Genomic DNA, 22,491 nt, shown 5'->3' with positions numbered 1-22,491 from the left:
CCAGCGCTGATTTGTTAGGGGACAGGCTCGCGCAGTGGACTTGGACAGGCAATGCCAGGTTCCCAGAATACTCTTTCGTCGCATGCCGCTTCCCAGAGGTTCGGGATATAAGGAAGGGTCAGAACTATCCTGAGGGGAGATGGAGATTTGGTCGTGGTCGGTGGTTGCGGGTTGCGGGTTGACGGTGACGAGATGGATGAGTAGATAGCTATCATGAGAAGCCTGGGGGACTGGATATATTGAGAATCAATAGCTGAAGCTCAATTCGAAATAGATAGTTGATCTCTGCTGCATGGGATTAGCATGTAGTCGGGTGATTTGTGATCGTACTTACTTCATTCCCGCCTATCCGGAACACCTCCAACAATGAGCAAGACGAAAGGAAGGAGGCGCTAGGACTCATACTATGGAAAACAGAAAGAAAGAGAAGTAGCACGAGGACCTTTCGTCCAGCTAGTTTGATTTACCCAGAATCGTAGAAAAAGCGTCCTGAGTCAGGCACAAGCAGCGTGTTGTTGGAAACGGTCGGTTGCATGTTCGGCTACAGAACCAAAGTATCGTCACATCCTCGAATCCATCACTTCTCAGAAATCCGTCGGTGATCTGTTTGAAACTTCCATCACGATTGACCACGGGAGCGGGACTGCAGACTGCAAATATGGCTTCTGGGAGGACGGCGATTCCAAAGCAGCGCTCCCTATGAACAGTATGTACTGTAGGTGAGGGGATGGATCGCGAGAACTCCATCAACACTGGCTCACTTGTCAAGAATAAATAGAGAGAACATAGAATAAGGATTCCTGTACTAGAATCTCAGTCCCACTGTGATGGAAACATGAAATTTCCATGTCAAAATGATAAGTTTGTGGGGACTTTTGACAACACTCTTCGACTCGGTCGCAAAGTTCGCGAGATCCTCATCACACGAGTTTTCGAAACTACTCCAAAACTCTCCATACCAAACGGAAGCGAGAGTCTCTCATCATGTAGTTTCAAAATAGACTCATCACAGACTCTTTACAAAAAGGAATTGACTTGATCAGAGGAGTTGGTGGTGCGCAGTCCCAGTTTCAATGTTGGTGGTGTGAAATCGCGAATTGCTTCAACCCGCGAGATCTGCCACGCGCCCAACTTTATATCCACCGCTTGCTGCCACAACAAGCGGATAAAGCAATATTTAATCGCAAGGGGGTGGTTCGCATGACAAAGCTCTCCATAATGATAAAAACTGTTTTATCGGACGAGCATGTGGGGGTCCAAGCATTGATATGGCATCGCGGGTCGCGTTTCGCAATGGAGTGGTCTGCATTCTCGATAGCTCTTGATATCAGAAGACATATACCCGGAAATCCAAATGTCCCAAGAAGCTTTGACAGCCAAAAGTCTACGGATCGCCACGTCTAACAGCGACCGACAAGACGCACAGCTATCCCCTCCTCCCGCACATCCAGCGTGGCCGCAGGGAAAGGATCGAGATGGCAGAGCGTGGTGTGTCTGCTGATCAAGGATGAGCGAATAGCCCTCAACTCGACCAATCATTTCTGCTTTTTCGAGGCGCAAGTTTAGCCCTTGTTTTCTCCTTCGATTAAACCGGTTCCAAATGCGGTCTAGCCCCCCAACTTTTAGATGTTTCCTTCGAAAAGCCGCCCAGATCACCACGCTTTCCCTCGCTACTATAATAAACAGAATCCCCCGCTCAAGACACGACTTTCGACCTTTCCTCCCCTCCCCCCCCAAAAAACACAACCACCACATTTCGACTACCACCAAGGCTTCAAATCGGCTTCCATTTCTGACTTCGATCCGTCTTCATCTAATATTAGTATCGTCTCAAATACAGTATATCAATTACACAACAATGCCTCCCAAAGCCGCAGCTCCCAAGGCCAAGGGCGCGTCCTCGGACCACGCCAGCTACCAAGGTCAGCAGCTTCCTCTCTCCTCCACAACGTCGCATTATGATCGCGCATATATCATCCTGGTCGCGCAGTTCCTGGGCACATCATGCTGGCTTCCGCATTTTTATGGGGTGTTTGGCTGACGTATTATTCTAGACATGATTACTGATGCCATCATCAACTTGAAGGATGTATGTTGTTTACTTTCCAACGCGCGAAAGACCTCTCATCTCTTACTGATACTTTGCTTCTAGCGCAATGGTTCAAGGTACATTTCTATTATCTCTTCGGCTTCTGGGAATCGAATCAAAAATTCGACGCGTCTTATGTTTATCATGACCCCGCGCTGACCACTTTCCAGCCGTGTCGCCCTGAAGAAGTATGTCAAGGCCAACAACAAGATCGCCATCGCCGATAACATGTTCGACTCCTTGTTCAACCGAGCTCTGAAGGCCGGTGTTGAAAAGGGTATCTTCGCGCAACCAAAGGGTGCGTCCTCTCCATCGGTTCCCCAGATCCAACCTTCTAACTCTCACCAGGAAGCTCTGGTGGAACTAAGCTTGCCAAGAAGCAGCCCAAGCCAGCTGCCGCAAAGCCCAAGACTGAGAAGAAGGAAAAGAAGCCTGCCGCCGCCGCAGCAAAGCCAACCAAGACCACCGTGAAGAAGACACCTGCTGCCAAGCCCAAGGCTGCCTCCAAGGCTGCCCCCAAACCCAAGAAAGAGGCCAAGGAGGCCAAGGAGACGAAGCCCAAGGTAGCAAAGGCAAAGGCTGCTGCACCTAAGCCAAAGAAGGCTGCCGCCACAAAGGCTGTGAGTGATTCTTGATACTACGCCATGTTGCAACATATCTAATGGTTTAGCAGGGTCCTGCTGTGGCAGACAAGCCAGCTGTCCTAGGCAAGACCAAGTCTGGGCGCGTCACCAAGACAACAGCAAAGACGGCTCCTGCTAAGAAGGCCGCTGCGCCGAAGAAGGCTGCCACGAAGAAGTCGACCCCAAAGAAGGCTGCTGCACCTGCTTCATAGGCGGGCTGTAGAGTTGTGCTTTCCTTGGATTTTTGGTACTGGCGTTGTGGCGACCTGAAGGAGTCTGAACAACGCGCTTTGTGATTGGGGGCTTTTGCGGGAATATTATGTTTTGGGGAATAATTGCTCTGATTACCTCTTGATGACCTGGTGGGCTGGGTTTCCTTCCTACATATTGCTTCAAAGATTTATCTTTGTCGACGATGGGAAAATGGGATGCTTGCTGGAATGGGATGGGATGGGTTCAGGTTTGGTCTCGATACTCTTGCTGGCTGGCTGTACTTATAGCGGATCAATGAATGACTTGAAATACCTCGAACTTTTTGATTTTTCTTTTGTGTGAATTGCGGTAGTGTAAGTTAGACTGGCGCGAACCACGGTCGAACTTGGCTGACAAGGTGGTAATCACGACGCGTCGTTTCCGGGGTCTGGTTCGAACGCGTTGTTATGATTTCAAACGGCTGTTATCCACACCCGAAAGTCCCGGCCTATGGTCCCTGCGCCTTAATAGTTACGTATACAGAATAATAGTGCACTACTCTCCTTTTTTTAGAAGCCAACCTAATTTGCAAAGCGTCATTTTCAAAGTTATTTATGGGGCCACCGGAAATCCTCATATTCGACTTTTATACAGATGCTGGGGGAGGGAAGCTAGCGACACGACAACAAGGAGTTGATCATATTATTCATGATGGGATTTCACCGACTACCCAGAATCTTGAGATTAGAGAGTACGATTATTGTATTTCCACAGGCTGTAATGGATTATAGATATGCGGTTGGTTGAAGAACTTGAGGTCTGCGTTGATTCTAGCAAGCCTGGTAGTGGTCAAGTGTGTGGTCCTGCGACTGAAACACTCGAGATTTGGGGGGATAGAGGAGAGGTTATAATTGATGGATGGAAAGGCTTTTACCTACGCCCTACTGGCCTCGCACCTGAAGACTATTACAAGCGCAAAGTCGCACTCAGTTGTGGCTATAGATCCGCATGATTAGGTAGGGAGTTGAGCCTTGGTTCTCATTGCTCACCCACGCGGCATTGCTGTTGGCATCTTACATGCTAGACCTCGGTGGATTCCTGCAAACAAGATAAAGGCGATATTGTTTTGGATTTGCACGGAGACTTGGGCGCTTCTCTGTAGGTAGATGAAAGGTCCTCAGATGTCACCACCAGCCACGCCCGGAAAACATCGAGTGAGGTCGGGCAAACGATAATCCGGCGCCGGCTCAGAATCAGGAATGGCTCACTCTGCCCTCCTCATATGGGCGTTGGTTTTCCGGAGCACGGGTTCTATGGGGACGTCTCCGAATAGCTCCTCGTGAAATTGCGTCGCTCTTTGGAGCATCTCCAACTCCTCTTCCACCGGACCGGCCACGGCTCAGATGTGGTGCGTCCCCTCCGATCCCTGATCACTTCTTCGCATACGAAATCCTGAGCTGGCGGTCCCAGGTCCCTGTCTTCAATCCGACGCTAAATCCGAACTCATACGCTGCACGACGACGAATAACAAAGCCCTCCATGAATCAGGGCCCTGCGCAATAACCGCCCTCGATGACCCCCGTTGGGAAGAGACATGCCGATATACTCGACTGACACTGACGCAGACTCCCCTTTTGCACCATCCAAGGGAGCCTCCTCGACGTTGTTCAGGAGACGCGCAGACTCCTCCGCAGACTCAGCCGCCAAGCTCGCAGATCCGACCTCACTTCGACTTCGACGACTGCCTACCTGCCATCCACGACCCCGATAAGGTGGCAACACCTGACGCCCGTCTTTCGAATGCCACACGCCGTCGAGATGCCATCGTTCCTGGCCGGTGACACGGGGCCCACGTTATCGCCAAGTCGTCCTCCCTTCGACCTGCCCAGCCATGTCCGGCACTCCCGCGAGAAGCTCAATGGAAGTGCCAGATCACACTCGTATACGTCCATCAAGAGGAGTCTAGGAGAGGAATCCGATGGATACCTGGATGGTGGCCGGTCCCAGCTGAATGGGGACATGCTGCTGGAGTCGAGCCTGAGCTCGATACCAAACGGCCGATCGAGCGCGAGCAGTTGGGATCACAGGTCGTCTCTCAATGGCAGCACGCTGTCAGTGAACGGGGGATACAACGGGGTGCTCGAGAATGGGAGGAAGAGCCCCGCATCCCAAAACGGAGTTCCAAGGTTGTCGAATGGAGATAGGAGTTCGGCTGCGTCTACAAACGGATTCGAATACACAATGGATTCGGGACGCCAACTAGCAACAAACGGAGACAGCGAACTCCCCAGGAAGATTCTAATACCGCCGCTACCAACTTCAAATGGCCAAAGTACAACCCAGAGTACAGCTCAGAGTACGGCCCAGAGTACAGCCCAGAGTACCGGCCAAAGTACGGGCCAAAGTACGGGCCAAAGTACAGGCCAAAGTACAGGCCAAAGCACGGGCCAAAGTACAGGCCAAAGTACAGGTCAGAGTACAGGTCAAAGTACAGGTCCGTTAACTTACACATCCTCCTTACTACCCGCAACACCATTGCTGAACGAGTCGCAAGCTCAAGATGAAGCAAAACCACCTCATCGATTTTCATCTCCCCCAGCATACCCCCCACCACTCGGCCCTTCGCCATCAACACAATCTCTTCCATACCAAGGTGCTGGAGCACTAAAACATCGACATACTTTACAAGTGCCAAAAGCTGGCCCCCCAAGTCGAAGTTCCCGCGACGACGATGCCTTGTATACCAGCGGGAGATTCTCACCTACAGCGTTTGCAACAGGCGTCAGGCGAGCCTCATTGAATCTCAATCGACGACCCACACAGTCACTACATTCTAATATGCCACACGACGAGATACCCCCAGATGAAGACGCGATGAGGTGGGCAGAAGCAGTACGACAAAAGCGAGCTAGTAAGAGGAAGAGGAAAGACGAGGAAGATGATGATCGAGTAGTTGTCGGAACAAAGGTTGATCAGAACCATGTGAATTGGGTTACAGCATATAATATGTTGACTGGGATTCGATTCACCGTTTCGAGGACCAACGCGAAGCTTGATAGACCGTTGACGGATGCGGATTTCGAAGCCAAACACAAGTTCTCGTTTGATATAACTGGAAACGAGCTGACGCCTTCCGCCAAATACGACTTCAAGTTTAAGGACTACGCTCCATGGGTATTTCGACACTTGAGGGCAAAATTCAAGCTTGATCCCGCAGACTACCTAATGTCCTTGACGAGCAAGTATATACTGTCGGAGCTTGGGTCTCCGGGGAAGAGTGGGAGCTTCTTCTACTTTTCTCGGGACTACAAGTACATCATCAAGACCATCCACCACGCCGAGCACAAGTTCCTGCGGAAGATCTTGAAGGAATACTACCACCACGTTGAAGAAAACCCCAACACGCTCCTGTCACAATTTTATGGGCTCCATAGGGTGAAGATCCCTTATGGTCGAAAGATCCATTTCGTCGTTATGAACAACCTGTTCCCTCCGCACCGCGACATACACCAAACATTCGATCTCAAAGGATCGACTGTAGGCCGTGATTACAGAGAAGAAGACTTGGAGAAGAATCCTCGAGCGACCCTCAAAGATCTAAACTGGCTACGGCGAAACATGTACCTGGAATTTGGGCCGGAGAAAAAACGAGTATTCATTGAACAGATGGAACGAGATGTGCGTCTCCTTCAACGACTAAAGATCATGGATTATAGCATGCTGGTCGGAATCCACGATCTGAGAAAAGGCAACCAAGAAAACCTTCGCGACAAAACACTTCAAGTCTTTCAACCCGGAGGTGATAGCACTGCCGATGATATCTCTAGCTTGCCGGAAAGGGGAATACTCATGCGAACACCGAGTAAACTCGAAACATTAAGAAAAGCTCGGGAATTGCGACAGATGATTCAACAGGAAAAGCCGATTCCGATGGGCCAGACCGGCTCTAGGATGCCGGACCAGATGGAAGAAAATACTGCGAAGAGAGACTTTATATTTTATAGTGATGATGGCGGCTTTAGAGCTACCCACGAGGACAATTCCCCGGGAGATGAGATCTTCTTTCTGAGTATTATTGATTGTTTGACACATTATGGGGCGGTGAAGAAGTTGGAGCATTTGTGGAGTGCGTACCCCCCTTTCTCCTCCCTGTTGAGCGACTTGATTTGAATGATAAGAGAAAAGGAAGGCTAATATGGAACAGAGGGACTCTCTCACGACAAGAAACAAATCTCCCCCATAGCACCTGAGCCGTACGGAGACCGCTTCATTCGTTTCATCGAAAGCATCACCAAGTCCCCCGAAGAAGCAGCTAGAGAACCCCCACCAGCAGTACCACTCACCACCCATATCTCTTCCCACGCTCACATCCACACCCGCCCTGAATCCGTCTCGGAAACGGCAAGGAGAAGAAGTGGAAGCCAGCCAACGCATCGACCGGCAACGACTAACACAACGGGTCAGAGGTCTGAGTCGGAAGCGATGAAGAGTGAACAGAGAAGAGGACTGGAAGATGAGCCGGACCCAAGATTGCTGTCAACGATCAGGAGCCCGAGCGCTGATCGCACTGGGAGCATGCAGGGACAGATCTTGCCGGTCGTGGAAGAGTTGGGGGAGGCGTCCAGCACAGGAAGCCGAAGCGGACGAAGTCGGGAAAGAGATGACACGCCTCCGACTCCCCCCAAAGATAGGGTGGATGGAAGGCCACCTACGCCAAGGAAAGATGTGGTCAATTCGAATGGGGAGGGGGTGAAGACGATCGGCAGGTCCAGTTTGGATAAAGAGCTGCCTCCGCTTCCGAAGGTCTCGAGTCCAGCGGAGATGTCGAGGGGGTAGAGTATTTTTCCTTGACCTGCTAGCAGGCCGGAGAAACTACGAATGAGATGAAAGGAGCAGGGTATGGAGGGGGTTGAGAGCGAAGCGGGGGAGCATTAATGATACCATTTCAGCGTCCATCCGTCAGCGTGTCATTCATTCGTTCGTTCGTTAGTTCGTTCGTTCGCTCGGTCGTTCATTTTTCTTTTCTTGCCTTACTCGAAAAAAAAACACAACAAAACTCGCCGCAAGGATCCAGAGCGAGGCTTTCTTTTAATCACGAATTTCCTTGGTTTCTGTCAATATCGTAGATAGATTGATGGGGTTGGTACACCTTTGTACGGAAGAAGAGCAGGAAGGTCTTGGGATAAGGAAATACAAACGAGGCGGCAGAGAGGAGGATGGGTCATGTAAGCTAGAACTTTTGGGTGAAAGGGGGATAGTGAGCCCAGCCTAATTGTCAGGTTTGATTGAAAGGAATAGATGAATCCTTCACCTCTCCCTCTCTTCCCTTGGCATTGCGTGAAATGTGAAATGTTTCTGTCCCCATCTCTGCCTGTTGTCTCTTCCGATTGCTCCTTTTGGTTCTTTTCTTGCCAACAGAATATATGTTAGAAAGGGGTTTCGATGTTTATGGATAAAGTCTGCATAATTCTTCTATTCATACACGCTTTTATTTCTAATGAGGAAGTTGAGATGGGAGAGACGGAAGGAGGGGAGAGAGAGAGGGCGCTCGCTTGTTTACTCCTGCCACTTCTCTTCTGGAAAGATGCTGAGCTTTGGTTCTTGCCACTCTCACGCATGAGGAAAACAACAAAAGAATAGATAAATAAAGCAAGACTGGACGATATCAAGCACTGAGTAGTCTGTGGGGCTGAAGAGGAAGACATTACCGAATCGAGATCTGAAGAAAAGAAGAAAGTGAGAGGTATGTTTGTTTCCTTGAATTTACCTGGGATGCAGCTGATCAGTTCCCAGATCTATTGGGTCCTGAGATGGAGAAGTTACTAGACGATCCTGATTTCTCTTGGAGGTCCATGTCGGATGGCGAGGTGGATTCGCCATTCACAAAGATGGAGAAGAGCTACAGCACGCTGGGTACCGAGATTGGAGGCGCGGATCTCCTATTGGGCTCTACTGAGACGGGTGATCTTCAGCTTGAGGGGCTCAAAGGTATTTGTCTTGCGGAGAAGGGCCAAGAGGAGTATTCTTTCAAGCTGGGGCTTAGGGGTGGGAAGGGTGAGCACAACCCCAGTCTAGAGACGTTGGAGAGTCAGGGTATGCTGGCTCTGGGGAATAATCTGGAAGATTTCAGGGCTGAGCTGGCTCATGGAAATGGGATAATGATTACTGGAGACCTTATGCCCGGGGGAGAGCTGGATGGGTATGTTATTGGGGTCGTATACGCTGAGGACACTGCTACTGGGGATATCACCGCCAAAGGCAACGTCGCCAGAGATACCAACGCCAACACGATCATCTTTGACAAGGAAGGATTCCTCTGCTCCAAGTCATGCGAAGAACTTTTCCATCCCGATCATAAGATGCTGGGCCTACTAGCGAATGATGGGAGCATCCTGAGAGTCTTGGAGAACTCTGCGCTACACTTCGCCATCCTGCAAAAAGTCCGTCGGATTGTCTCAAACTGGCCAGGCTGCGAGCTGAGCCCATTGGGCATTGCGCATCTGAGGGAGAAGTCCGTTCGACACGAATTTGTGAGTGCCCATCTGGACTTGGTGAATCTATGGAAAGAGCACTCCGAGACAACAGAGCATGACGAATGCTCGTTGCATGATTGGGAACAACTCAATAGCCTTGTCTCTAGGGTTGCAGACCTTCTAGGCAATGCTAGGGATAGTTCGGGGTTGGAAGCTCTGGGTGCTGTTCAAGAGTCCATAGTGATATACAGTTTGGTGGGAGTTGACTTGCATCTGGCGGATTGGTTGAAGAAGCAGAAGCAGATACCCGCAGATAGTGCCAAGACTCTGGGTGAGCAACCTGCGGTGGAGGAAGGTGGCAATGATGATAAGAGTATGGAGTACATCCCGCCGGCACCAATCAAAGGCATGATCTCGAACACCTGGGGTATTACGAATTTGATGGAGGGGTATGGAGGAGAAGAAGCTAAACAAGGAGTCGAGTGTAAGTCTCGTCAAACTGATACTTACTTATTCTAATTGTTCTCAGCTTCTATCACGAATAACAGTTTCTCTCCAGAAAGGCGCCGGCTTTTCAGATTTAATACCTTCTCTCACCTCCCCAGATATCACGAATCGAAGGCCATTCCAGTCAAAGAAACTGGGGTCGAAGAGAAGAATAAGCTCAATAGCCGACTGAACCATATTGAGAAGCTCCTTTTATCCCTCCATGAAAGACCTGTGGTGGACCTAGAGACTTCGAATATGCTGCGGTGTATTCTTGGAGGTCTACAGAAAATTGAAAGAAGTCGTCCTGACGAAGACCCTTTCACATCCAAAGTCACTAGCAGTGCCTGTCACAATTGGGGTACTACTATCGATAGTTGGAATACCACTGCAGAAGCTCGGCATAACGAACTGTTGAAGATCCTCCAAAATATTGAAGATGCAATGTACAGCGAAGATCCATCTCACCATGCCGAAGACGTTGCTATAGACAAACGCTCTCGCACGTCGGCGCCCCTTCCGGAAGGGAGCGAAGTCATGGAAGGAGAACTAAGCTACCGGAAGCACTACGAAGCCTTGAAAATTGAGTCTTCTTTCCTCGGAGATAATATTGCAGCCCTTGAACAGCTGCTCAAGCTCCGCGATGAGAAGACGAGAAGAGAGCAGAAGGAGCTGGGTACAGAGCTTGAGAGGTTGGGTGCGGATATTAGGAAGTTGGAAAAACAGATAGGGGAAACCAGGAAGATTCGAGAAGATCCCCTTGGAGAGGTGAAGAAGTTAGGAGGAGATAACAAGAGTCAGGAGACGAATGAAGAAAAGGTGTGCACGGAGGATACCGAGGGCCAGAGAACCCAGAAGCTACAAGCCGATAGAGCTCTGCAGAATGAAAACAAGAACTTGGGTGGGGAGAGAAAGGTGGACGGGTATAAGAGGTTGGAGAAGGAGAAATCTCTCTTGAAGCGCGAGAACAGACAGAAGGATAACGAATATGGCGAGCTTTTACGATACTCTTTAAACCTGGAGAAAAAGGAAAGGGCCTTGAAAGCGAAAAGGGATGAATTTTTACAATACGCTTTATTACTGGAGAAAAAGGAAACGTCCTTGATAGCGAGAAGGGATGAATATAATAGGATTATTCACGGTCTGTTGGAAGATAATGTTGAGTTTGATGATGGTGTTGAGTTTGATGATGGTGTTGAGTTTGATGATGGTGTTGGCAAGCTTGGCTCTACACCGGGGTTGATGGGGGTATTGTGGCCACAGGGAACTGGACAAGATATGCCGGCAATGGAAAATCAGGATAGAGCGTGGTGTCTTGTTATGTGATGGGATGAGAGTAGCACGGTTTGACTCGAGTCCTTGACCCGAGCTTGGCTTTGAGCAACAGGTCATGCCACGAGTGACACAGCAGAATTTTGCTTGAAATATTTTATCAGGGTCCATCCTGAACGAAGAGGCAAGGGTTTTTTGGGGATGCAGAAATTCAGTTGAATTGCACCATAATGGGCTTGGCGTGTATAAATAGAGCAGGTTCCCCAGGAACACTTCAATGAAAATACTCCTTGCATCCACAATATCGGCAACTGTTGACTAGATATATAAAGAATAAGCCTCAAGAAAGCAAAATGTTGTTATTTTTTGAAGAATTGGGTCTTTTCATCCATTCAACCAACTTCGCATAATTCGTCCTCGCTTCCCTTTTTGTCCTCCTTAGTAAAAGGATAAGCGGCAGCGTTTGCAACTCTGCAACATTCATTCACTTCCTCTCGGACCTTTAATAAGCAGGCGATCTGTCTCCTGCACTTGCCCTGGGACGGTGAGAAAAGAGGAATATAAATCTCCAGATTCTCCTTTTTTCTCCATCTCTTGAACTTCTCCATTTCCTCCCCAGAACATCACACCGGTTGGATCCCCAATCTCCTCTTCGATTCAGTTTTACCTCCTCCATTCTGATCCCCTTTTGATCTCTGCTTTGGATTTTGTACCTTGAGTTAGATTTACGCGTCTTGAGTTGGACGTCTGGGAGTACGGTCTCTACCGCCATTCAAGTGGACGGATCCCGACAGGGTCTTCTGGGAGGAAGCAAACAGTGAAGGAGATTCTTTATGAACCAGAAAGAAAGCACAAAAGTAGGAATCATGGAGGATATCCGTGATCAGGAACCGGAGCAGGAGATGCCGAACTGTAAGTTCTGCGTTTGCCCCCTTCATGAAACCCTCGAGAGAACAGAAAGAGGGATGGATGCTTTATTTGAGAGAATCTGTGAGCCTATGCTAATGGTAATATAGTCCCAACTGTCCTCGCAACCCTGCATCGTCTTCTGCGCTCTCCAAGTCCAGAACTGGACCGCAGAAGCTGCCATGAGTTGCAGTCCAGCCGGGGTTCTGATCGCACTGGGTCGTATGTCCACACTTCCATTTCCCATTCGGATCCTCTCAATCCAGTCCTCCATGCCCACCCAATTCCTCTTGATTATCAGACCACATTCTATTGTCCATGACCTTGTCAGGTCCTAGAAAGAAACGAGATACTAACGGCCTCATCACAGTGGTACCGCAACACCCCTCACATCCACCTCTCAACCAAATCTACTACTGTCCACTCCCCACGAACCTATCACCAAGCCTGGAAAAGTCTACTCTCGTGCCTCCAGCCCTTCCTTACCCTTCGAACCCAGCACGCCTAGCTTCACCACCTCGGCTTCCGCTTCCGCTTCCACTTCCCAACCCTCTCTCCACCAGCGCAGCAGCAGCATGCCAACCACCCAGCAGCACCCGCTCCGCACCTCCATCTCCACCTCTCAGCTCCTAACCTCTCCTCCCTCTCAACAATCGCAAACCCCACAATCCTCCTCCTCCTCCTCCTCCTTCCGCAATCCAAGAAGCCAAAAAAAAACCACTTCAGCCAAGAACCAGAACAAGAACAAGAATAAGAACAAGAAGACCACCCCCCAAAAAGCGGATTTCGAACTCACCCCTCTCAGTGGTCTGATCGCACAATCGTATTCGGATATTCGTATCTTGAAAAGTATGATGAATGGGGGCGTGGAGCTAGATCAGCAGCAGCAGACCCGCGAGAAGAAGATTGATTTTGAGAAGATGGAGCAGAATCTTAGGAGTTTTGAGGAGTATGTCTTTATCCCCCCTCCCCCCGAAAAATAAAAAGGAGATATACCCTAACACACTCCCCTTCCTTTTTCCAGACTCTACAACCAATTCCTGCATCATCATCACGGCAACGACGACAAGCTCACAGAAGTCCACCTCGTCGCCATGGTCTGCAAACGCTCTGATGTTACCCGCGCAGCCTTGAAGACTAGTGCTAGCGTGCCGCTCTTGACGACGAATACGGCTATGGGTGCGAATGCAACAAGGGAAGTAGAGCAGAAGTTTGATTGTGGATTGTAGATTGGTTTTTTGGGTGTTTTGGGGGGGGGGGTTGTGTAGCATGGATAAAGATTAGACTAATGAATAGATAGAGGAGTGGCATAGAGAGACAGATAGATGAATTAGAACGCATTGCTTTTCCCCATTTTTTATATGCATAATGGGTTATTTCATTATGATAACTAAGCAAGCAAGCAAGCAAGCAGGACGCTCCAACGCCTCTCCGCCCTACCGAAACAAAAGGAAATGAAACGCCGTTTCCCCAGTCCGCCATGCGTCCCATGCGATGCTCGATACACACATATGATATAGGTACAGGAACAAGAAGAAGACGAGAAGGAGGAAGGGGATGGTAGAACTAAGCCGTCCCCCTGGGTTTCGCCTTCGCCTTCGCCTTCTCCTTCTTCTCCTCCTTCATCCTCTTCTTCTTCTCCTCGTTGCGCTCCTCATTCTTGCGCTTCAGCGTCTGCAGCTGCTCCGCCGTTTTCGGCACCGGCTTGAAGAAGCCCTCGAGCCGCGCCTGCTGGCTCGTCTTCAGGTTCTTGGAGAGCCGCGCCGCGCCCGCCCGCACGCGGTCCTCGCTGAACCCCTTCTCCGTGACGAGGAACTGCACGAGGCCCTCGACGTCCGGCGCTTCCCACTTGAAGTCGCACTCTGGGTGCGAGGCGGGCCGCACGTCCGGGTTGAGGAAGAGCTCGCGCGCGTCGGCGAATGGCCAGTCGTCCGGCAGCACGTATTTGCTTTTGCCGGCTTGGATGGATTCGACGAGCTTTTCGAGCGTGCCGTGCTCGCGGATGAGTTTTAGGGCGGTTTGCGGGCCGACTTTGGGGATGGGGTCGAGGTAGTCACAGCCGAGGAGGATGCAGAGATCGATGAACTGCTTGTTATTAGTTGAGGTTGGGGAGGGGGGAAGGGAGGGAGGTTACTTGTTTGCGATCCATGTCCAAGCCGGCAAGAACCTTCTCGAGAAATACTTCTTGGATGGGCTCCTTTCGCATCTCGCTGAAGGTGAGGTGACGCAACAGAACAGGGGAGTCAAAACAGAGCGTATCCATATCCTCACTCGCAGCGGCATAGACCTTGCCTGCTCTCGCCAGAGCTGCGCACTGGGCCTCCGCCTCCGTTGGGGCAATGATATATGGGACACCCATCAACTTCAGCAATCTCTGGCACTCCGCATTATGTTCCCGGGTGACCCTGACCGTCCTCCTTGAGAACTTCTCGACTTCCTCAGCCGTGCCAGTTTCCTTCGCCTCTTCGAGCCCCTCCGCAGCCTCTGACTTGCGCTGGAAGCGCTTGGCGAGTTCCCCGCTCTTGAGCTTTGGGGGCGCGCCGTCGAAGACGTACACGGGCTTGATGCCGCCATCGACGATGCGTAGGGTTCGGTAGAACATGCCCATGAGGTGGGAGGTGGTCTCGCCCTCTTCGTTGGTGAGCATCTCGCCGCCGGAGCGGACAGCGATGAGGAAGCTGTAGATGGACATCGACCTATATATATGAGTGCCTGTAGGAGAAAGAGAGAGTGGTTTCGTACGCATCCTGGGTTCTGGTCAGTCAATTGCGAGGAGAGGGGGAGGTGGACGTACGATGGCTACTTTCCTGCCGAAATGGGTCTTAATATCGCCCTCTTTGTAGGCATCTGGGCATTCCTGTTTGATCAGGGAGAAGAGCTGTTTGATACCCATCTTGGCGGTATTCTGCTCTCCGGTGCTGTGTATGTTCGCGTGGGGTGAAAGAAAAACTTGGAACTGGAGAGGTTGAAGGGGAACGCGAAACTGAAGAGTGACGTGACGAAGCGCGCGCTCCCGCGTTAAGTGGCAGCAACCAGGTAATTATAGCCTGAGGCATGAAGAAAGCCACGCGTGATATCAGCCTTATATATCAGGCACAACATCGGCACCTGAGGGAGGAATATGTCACGAGGAAAAGAGATCTCCCGGCCTCTCAACCAGAGAATCACAACCATTTCCCCCCTCATTCACGTCTCTGCTTTCTCATTGGGCTGCTCTTCCGTTTCCCCGGATAATCCTCCTTATTCCCCCTTATTCCCAGCCTCCCCAGCTTCCCCAGATTCCCCAATGGACACGCCAGCCCTTGAAACGGGAAAGTCACGGGTTGCATTGCCTCGGGCATGGAATCTGGGGAACCGCTGCGGGGCTGGGCTAACTGCTCCCTGGTAGCTTAAAAACATCGGCGGTGTCCCTGTTGTGACAACCCAGGACGATCTCCAGCGTGCCCATTTACTTGTCAGTCAAACATCCACGGATCAAGATGTACAGATCAATCCTACGCACATCTGCGAGGCAGCTGGCCTCTTCAGCGCGGCCAGCTGCAGTCAGAGGCTACGCTGCTCATTCTGCCCCTGATCCATTCAATTGGCAGGACCCATTGAACACGCAGAGCCTCTTCACGGAGGAGGAATTGGCCATCCAGGAGACGGCTGAGGCTTATTGCCAGGAACGCATGCTTCCGCGAGTGCTTCGTAAGTGGCTTGCTGCATCTGGGAACCGTGGCTAATTTTCTGGCAGAGGCATACCGGGACGAGAACTACGACAAGAAGATCCTCGAGGAGATGGGCGAACTAGGTCTGCTTGGAGCTACCATCAAGGGGTATGGTTGTGCGGGCGTGTCGAGTGTTGCATCCGGGCTCATCACAAAGGCTGTCGAACGCGTCGATTCCGGGTACCGATCCGGGATGTCCGTCCAGTCGTCTCTGGCGATGGGGGGCATTGACGAGTTTGGGACGGCAGAGCAGAAGGAGAAGTTCTTGCCTCTGATGGCCCAGGGGAAATTGCTAGGGGCCTTTGGCCTTACGGAGCCCAATCATGGAAGTGATCCGGGATCGATGGAGACCGTGGCGAAACCCCACCCTACGAAGAAGGGATACGTGTCGATATCAGGGGCCAAGACTTGGATTACGAACTCTCCTATAGCCGATGTGCTATTGGTGTGGGCCAAGTACAGTGAGACGGGGAAGATCAAGGGGTTCTTGGTCGAGAGGAAGGATTGCCCACCTGGGACATTAGAGACACCTGCTATCAAGAACAAGAATGGCCTTCGAGCTTCGCTTACAGGAATGATCCAGCTCGACGAATGTCCTGTACCGTTAGAGAACATGTTCCCTGACGTTGAGGGCTTGCGAGGCCCGTTCACATGTTTGAATGGTGCCCGGTACGGTATCGCCTGGGGCATGACCGGTGCCTTGGAGGACTGTATCGCTCGGGCAAGGACATACGCCTTGGAGAGGAAGCAGTTCAAGGGGAACCCCCTGGCCAAGTACCAACTGATCCAGAAGAAGTTGGCGGACGCCGTCACGGATGCCGCCTACGGTACGGTGGCCGCCATCCAAGTCGGCCGGCTCAAGGACGAGGGCAAGGCCACGCCCGAGATGATCAGTATGATCAAGAGACAGAACTGCGACCGGGCTCTCCACAATGCGCGGGTGCTGCAAGAGATCTTTGGTGGCAATGCCGTGAGCGACGAGTACGGGATTGGAAGGCATGTGGCGAATTTATTCGTTACCCAGACTTATGAAGGCCAGTCAGATATTCACAGTAAGTTCTACCTTTTTGCTTCTTCTCTCTTCCTTGGGAATCTATCTGGTACGTGAGCTGACACAGCCACAGGTCTGATCCTCGGACGGGCGATTACGGGAATTCAAGCGTTTGCATAGGTAAAGGGTCTAGAAGGATATAGAAGGAAGACAAGACAGACAAGATACGCAGATAAATCTAATGTGAACATGTCAAGATTGAAACCCTCTCTTTCCCTGCCCAACCATATACCTGACCAACCATATAATGTGAGGCGGTAATGAATCGAGAAGATTTGCATTATTGGACTGGAGCTATCGAGTCCAGACTGGCGTTCGGCGGCGTTCGGAAGGTTTAGACGTCATGGTCAATGCATCCGGATGGGTAGTTGAGAGGGGACAAAGGGGAAGATGAATGTGAAGAGAGATCTGAGATAGGAATCACATTCCCTCTCTTCATTCTTGAGACAGATCTCTATATATATTTTTCAATATTTATATATATGTAGATATACACATAAGGTATGTATGTAATTGTCTTGACAATAATTCGATGCATCAGTCATCACCTCGCTAGACTATTGATGCCTGAGGCCACCCTTCCGTTTCCCTTCCCTTCCCTTCAAAGCCGCCCAACCCTTGATCCTTTCAATTCTCCATTCAACACCAAAACCTCCAACACCACAACTCCCACTTCTTCTCGCGATAGTGAATACCATACACCACTGGTATAAATTCCCTTCAATATCTCGCACATCCCCATCCTCTGCAAATGCCCTCAATCCAACCTCCCTTCCCCCCGTCACCCCTCCCTCGCTCCCGTCAGCGTAGCCGCTCGCCTGTTTTAGTGTCTAACAACTGCTGATAGAACTTCGCTCTCTCCCGGCTTCCTGTCCTCGACACAAACACCCTCGACTCCCCCACCACCCCCCCCACCCCAGATACCACAACTCCCCAAATCCTCACACAACCACAGACATGGCGCTGAAGAGAATTAACAAGGAACTCACGGATCTCGGCCGGTACGTTCAGAGCCTCTCCCTCACCGCCACCCACCTTGTCGAAGTGGGGTGTCTTGTCGTCGGCCAACAAGCGGGGTCACTGCAAATTCATCAATAACCTCATCTACGACTCGACTTCGACGACCTCGACATGGACATCTGGCTGATTCTTTCTGTGCTGTAGTGACCCACCGTCTTCCTGCTCTGCTGGCCCTATCGGAGATGATCTGGTACGTCTCATCCTTCCCGCTCCCATCTCCGACCACCTCCCAGCCCACATCCCATGAGACCCCCCCGTCGCAGGTATCAAAATACCTTCACAAACATACACTGACTTGGATGCGTTCGATAGTTTCACTGGCAAGCTACCATCATGGGACCTGTAAGTGTGGCCTTATCAGCCTGCCCGTGGATGCGGGGAATCCTCGATCGATCCCTGCGGAGAGGCCGAGAATGACACGATCACCAATGCTGACCTCGATGGTAGTCGGACTCACCATACTCTGGCGGTGTCTTCTTCCTTGCGATCCACTTCCCTACCGATTACCCCTTCAAGCCACCAAAGGTCAACTTCACCACTCGGATCTATCACCCCAACATCAACTCCAACGGTTCTATCTGTTTAGATATCCTCCGTGATCAATGGTCCCCAGCCTTGACAATCTCCAAAGGTAACCCCCCCCATCCCACTCTTACGACCTATCGACATTGACCCGTCGTAGTTCTCCTCTCCATATGCTCCATGCTGACCGACCCCAACCCCGACGACCCACTCGTCCCCGAGATCGCCCACGTCTACAAGACCGACCGCAGCCGATACGAAGCCACTGCTCGCGAATGGACCCGTAAATATGCGATCTAGTCGACCTGCTCCGTTGAATGATGGTGGACAGACCTTTCCTACTCTCGATCGCGTTAACGGTTTAGCTGGCGTCAATACTTGAACTATGGATGGACCTGTTTGTTTTTCCCTACGAGGCACGCAGTAGAGGGTGGAGGGTGCGCTGCGTGGCCGTGCTTCATGACATTGGAGGATGGTTGCCTGGGGATGTAGGGGCAGCCAGGGGAGAGATAACATAGGAAGGGCGGGATAGATGACCGTATTGCATTTAATGGGCAGTGTTCTTCCAGTAACCGCTGTCCCTTACGCATCATGATTTTGTCTGCATGTTTCCCTTGGTGGTCAAGTATACATCGCCTACGTCGCAGGATGATTGAAATCTCGACTGCAATCCCACAGCTACGACCCATTTCTTCTCCAAAGCCCAACCCAATCCATATTATATCAACCAACAAACCAACCAACCAATCCAATCCGATCCCCCTCCCCCCCTCCCAGCAATCTCAAATCTCAAATCTCAAACCTCAAACCTCTCCCAACTTTTCTTTCCCCTTCCTCTCCTCTCCTCTCTACCTACCTAATCAACTTGCCATGTATCCAACCTCGCGTGACTCTCTTCATTCATTCCTTAACCACACAGACATACATAGCATGGAATCTTTACACAAATCCAGATTTGGAGATGGATGGATGATGATGATGATGGATGGTGGGATGGAATTTTTTGGTTTTATTTGGGTAGATGGATTACTATAGTCCTGCTCGAGCGGGAGTCCTATATGCTTGCATGCTTTCATAGATAGATAGGTAGATAGGTAGGATAGGATAGGATAGATGGCTATGAGATATGCGATTGCGAAGTATAAAGAAGGAGAAACCCATCACACCCTCCTCTTTTCCAACAACAACTTCCCAATCGGCTGTCCCCCCTTCCCCACAAACCCCCCATTCACGGCGCCCCTCTCAAACACCTTCGTACCCCGTACCCACGTCTCCTTAACGACGCCCCGCAGCTCCCGGCCCTGGTACGGCGACACCTTGTTCCGGAAGAGGAGCTGCTCGCGCCCGACGACGAACGGCGCCGTGTCGTCGAAGACGCAGATGTCGGCGTCGAGGCCCGGCCGGAGAGCGCCTTTCTGGTGGCCGAGTCCGACTTGCTGCGCCGTGTTGACGGCGCAGAGACGCACGATGTCGACGATGCTGAGGGAGGGGGAGCGGGATTGGGCTGTGGTCCAGAGGATGGGGAGCCCTAGACCGACTGAGGATATGCCGCCCCAGGAGGAGAAGAAGTCGCCGCGTTCGCGAGCGTCGGCTTGCTCTTGGCTTAGGATGGTCCCGTTGACCGTCTTCACGGGGCCGGAGCCGCACCCGTGGCTGAGGTGCGAGGGGAGGAGTTTCAGCTCCGGCGTGCAGGGGCTGTGGTCCGAGACGACGGTTTGGATTACCGAGTTGGGGTGGGTGAGTTCGGCCCAGAGACCGTCGCGGTTTGAGGAGGAGCGGATGGGCGGGCAGCATTTATGTCGCGTGTCGCCCTCGGCAACTTCTTCGGCGGCGAGAGCGAGGTAGTGGAAGCAGGTCTCTGCTGTTATCTTGACTCCATCTTCGCGCGCTTTTCGTAGCAAGGGGATGGCTTCGATGGCGGAGAGGTGGACAATATGTAGTTGTAATTCAGGGGCTAGATGTGCAAGCGAGATCACCTCTTCGATGGCATAGGTTTCGAATGAGGGAGGACGTGAGGATAGGAATGTGGCGTAGGAGGATAGGGATCCCGTGGGGGACACTGGAGGGAGGGAGGTTTGATCGGTGGAGGGTGGGATCATTTCGGCGTGGAACATCAGGGTAGTGGGCGTGTTTGCGAGGGTGGTCATGGCGAGTGCCACATCGGCGGAGGACACAGCTGGGAATTCATCAACCTACCACATATGTCAATCTCATGATCTTTGGAACGGCGGGGGCTACTCACCCCGCTCTCTATAAGAAAACCTTTGAATCCCCTCACACCCGCCTCCACAAGCGGGAGAAGCTCGTGGGCATTCCCCGGAATTACGCCTCCATAAAATCCAACATCGACCCAGCATTGACCTTGCGCAGCCTTGATCTTCTCGTTCAACCCCGCGACGGTTGTGGTGGGTGGGATGGCATTCAGGGGCATATCAATGACCGTTGTAACCCCTCCAGACGCGGCGGCCTTGGTGCCAGTCTCGAAGCCCTCCCATTCTGTCCTCCCCGGCTCATTGAGATGTACGTGCGCGTCGACAAGCCCTGGGAGTAGGAGATGCGGGGTGTGGTCAATGTAAGTGGTATTTGGCGGAAAACTTGACGCGGGCAAGATAGTTGGGAGGATAGAGACAATGGTGCCGGTCTGCGGGGAGAGAGTCAGGGTAGCGGGGGAAACGACAAGGTTGTCCTCGTTGTCAAAGATCACAGCGCGAGTCGAGACCAGGACAACCAGCGGGGTGCTGGAGTCGTGGGGTGGGGTGTGAGTGGGAGTTGGGGGGAAAGACTGTTGGGTCGAGCCATCGGTGGCAGACATCGCAAGGGGGTTCAACGAGGGGGCCGGAAGAGGCTGAAAGACGAATCAAGGCGTTTCCAGGATATAAATAGGTAGGTTTAGAGGCGGAAGATGCTTATCGCTGGCGTCGAGGGGTGGGACCAGATAAGGACCGAGGCTGATATCAGGGCAGATACCGTAAGGGAATCTTTTTTCTTTGCTTTTTTCTGGAGATCAGGGGGGGAATAACAGCAAGAAACAGAGGATATAAGAGAAGAGAAAGAGAGGGGAGAGGAACAAACGTTGACAGAACGAAACTGAGGAGGCCAGGGTCTGATCTTGTGGGGTGCAGATATGGCCTGGAAGACATTCGTATCCACAATGCCCCTCCATATCCGCCTCAGCCCGCTCCTTGCCTACCTTACCTTACCACCTTACCTCTCCTTTATGGCTCCCGGTCTCGCTGCCGCGGGAATAATAATCTGAGTCGGCAGAGCCATGACCAGAGCAGAAAGGCGCGCAGAATCGGACGGTTGTGTGTTTTCTAGCTCGCGGGTTGCGAGGCTAGGGCGGAAGGCTGGTGGTATTGGTGTTGGTGTTGACGGATCCGCTCTTTGCCCCGGGAGCCACCGGCCAGGCCTTGCTGGAGCCGGCACGACGAGGCGAAGATGGGAGAGCAGCCGAGCCGACATCTCATCTCATCTCTTCCAACGTCTATCTCCATGGTCAACTCGACGATCGACGATTGGCAAATGCTGTACTGTGAACATAATGGTGTTCAAGTTTTCCTCTCGAACGTATATGTCTCTATCTTTTCAGACAAGAAGTGATGATGATTTATGCGTCTTCCTGCCTGAGGCATCACTTAGGCGACTTCCGACGACGACGAGCCGTCCTTATGTAATACACGTCTTTACCTTACTCGATCATTATTACGGTATTTCCTCTGTATTACTCGATCAAAACTCCTTCTCCTATCATGTCTGCCGGTTGTCACAAGTCCAGTAGGTAATAGAGCGTTGTCAGCAGAATCCCAATACATATAACCCATGTTGCACTACTGTATAGTATAAATCTTTCATCTGTGGGACTAGGGTCAGGTCAATCCGAATCTGAATCCTCGCTCTGATAATCACGTGATATCATGATGGGAGGGCTGCAGTTCCCTCCTTCATTCAGATCATCTGCAGACCTCTATGCCCTTGCTTTCAAAGCTGCAAAATGGGATCCTTCCTGCGCCTCATTCATGATCCCTTGTTCAGTCACAAAGTCGCGTGACACATAGCCGATATACCTTGCCGATAGCCGACGACCCCTTTTCACAAGCGACGTCGAATTTCCTTCTCATTGCCATCCTCATCATCAACTCTTCTGACC

General features: G+C 51.4%; 8 protein-coding genes across 8 annotated transcripts; 6 read left to right on the top strand and 2 right to left on the bottom strand.

Annotated features, from left to right (window-relative positions):
• Window positions 1–1,735: 1,735 nt before the first annotated feature.
• Window positions 1,736–3,033, top strand: M430DRAFT_69454 (hypothetical protein). Its single transcript, XM_024869429.1, has 6 exons — window positions 1,736–1,922; window positions 2,055–2,089; window positions 2,153–2,160; window positions 2,254–2,387; window positions 2,438–2,709; window positions 2,763–3,033. The coding sequence occupies exons 1-6, from the start codon at window positions 1,859–1,861 to the stop codon at window positions 2,922–2,924; spliced, it is 675 nt and encodes a 224-aa protein (XP_024717289.1). The 5' UTR covers window positions 1,736–1,858; the 3' UTR covers window positions 2,925–3,033.
• A 2,112-nt stretch (window positions 3,034–5,145) lies between these two features.
• Window positions 5,146–7,740, top strand: M430DRAFT_109437 (hypothetical protein; the record flags this gene model as incomplete). Its single annotated transcript, XM_024861277.1, has 2 exons — window positions 5,146–7,030; window positions 7,109–7,740. 2 exons carry the CDS (start codon window positions 5,146–5,148, stop codon window positions 7,738–7,740), a joined length of 2,517 nt encoding a protein of 838 aa, XP_024717288.1.
• Window positions 7,741–8,756: 1,016 nt separating this feature from the next.
• On the top strand, window positions 8,757–11,189 carry M430DRAFT_22361 (hypothetical protein; the record flags this gene model as incomplete). The annotated part of the gene is made up of 2 exons (XM_024864680.1): window positions 8,757–9,861; window positions 9,907–11,189. The coding sequence occupies 2 exons, from the start codon at window positions 8,757–8,759 to the stop codon at window positions 11,187–11,189; spliced, it is 2,388 nt and encodes a 795-aa protein (XP_024717287.1).
• Window positions 11,190–12,001: 812 nt separating this feature from the next.
• Window positions 12,002–13,270, top strand: M430DRAFT_22360 (hypothetical protein; the record flags this gene model as incomplete). The annotated part of the gene is made up of 4 exons (XM_024864679.1): window positions 12,002–12,047; window positions 12,152–12,263; window positions 12,412–12,990; window positions 13,066–13,270. 4 exons carry the CDS (start codon window positions 12,002–12,004, stop codon window positions 13,268–13,270), a joined length of 942 nt encoding a protein of 313 aa, XP_024717286.1.
• A 104-nt stretch (window positions 13,271–13,374) lies between these two features.
• Window positions 13,375–14,934, bottom strand: M430DRAFT_61380 (hypothetical protein; the record flags this gene model as incomplete). The annotated part of the gene is made up of 4 exons (XM_024868923.1): window positions 13,375–14,126; window positions 14,176–14,737; window positions 14,784–14,788; window positions 14,836–14,934. 4 exons carry the CDS (start codon window positions 14,932–14,934, stop codon window positions 13,608–13,610), a joined length of 1,185 nt encoding a protein of 394 aa, XP_024717285.1. The 3' UTR covers window positions 13,375–13,607.
• A 586-nt stretch (window positions 14,935–15,520) lies between these two features.
• On the top strand, window positions 15,521–16,922 carry M430DRAFT_109416 (hypothetical protein; the record flags this gene model as incomplete). The annotated part of the gene is made up of 3 exons (XM_024861274.1): window positions 15,521–15,731; window positions 15,778–16,803; window positions 16,876–16,922. 3 exons carry the CDS (start codon window positions 15,521–15,523, stop codon window positions 16,920–16,922), a joined length of 1,284 nt encoding a protein of 427 aa, XP_024717284.1.
• An 837-nt stretch (window positions 16,923–17,759) lies between these two features.
• Window positions 17,760–18,644, top strand: M430DRAFT_30893 (hypothetical protein; the record flags this gene model as incomplete). The annotated part of the gene is made up of 5 exons (XM_024865988.1): window positions 17,760–17,803; window positions 17,967–18,012; window positions 18,135–18,164; window positions 18,270–18,453; window positions 18,505–18,644. The coding sequence occupies 5 exons, from the start codon at window positions 17,760–17,762 to the stop codon at window positions 18,642–18,644; spliced, it is 444 nt and encodes a 147-aa protein (XP_024717283.1).
• Window positions 18,645–19,334: 690 nt separating this feature from the next.
• On the bottom strand, window positions 19,335–21,389 carry M430DRAFT_146468 (hypothetical protein). The gene is made up of 2 exons (XM_024863011.1): window positions 20,587–21,389; window positions 19,335–20,536 (listed from the first exon to the last, which is right to left on the bottom strand). The coding sequence occupies exons 1-2, from the start codon at window positions 21,154–21,156 to the stop codon at window positions 19,505–19,507; spliced, it is 1,602 nt and encodes a 533-aa protein (XP_024717282.1). The 5' UTR covers window positions 21,157–21,389; the 3' UTR covers window positions 19,335–19,504.
• Window positions 21,390–22,491: the final 1,102 nt, after the last annotated feature.

The sequence above is a fragment of the Amorphotheca resinae genome (assembly GCF_003019875.1).
Source record: "Amorphotheca resinae ATCC 22711 unplaced genomic scaffold M430scaffold_12, whole genome shotgun sequence".
Taxonomy (NCBI): domain Eukaryota; kingdom Fungi; phylum Ascomycota; class Leotiomycetes; order Helotiales; family Amorphothecaceae; genus Amorphotheca; species Amorphotheca resinae.
The sequence above is the reverse complement of the archived record's forward strand: the minus strand, read 5'-3'. Positions and strand labels throughout refer to the sequence as shown.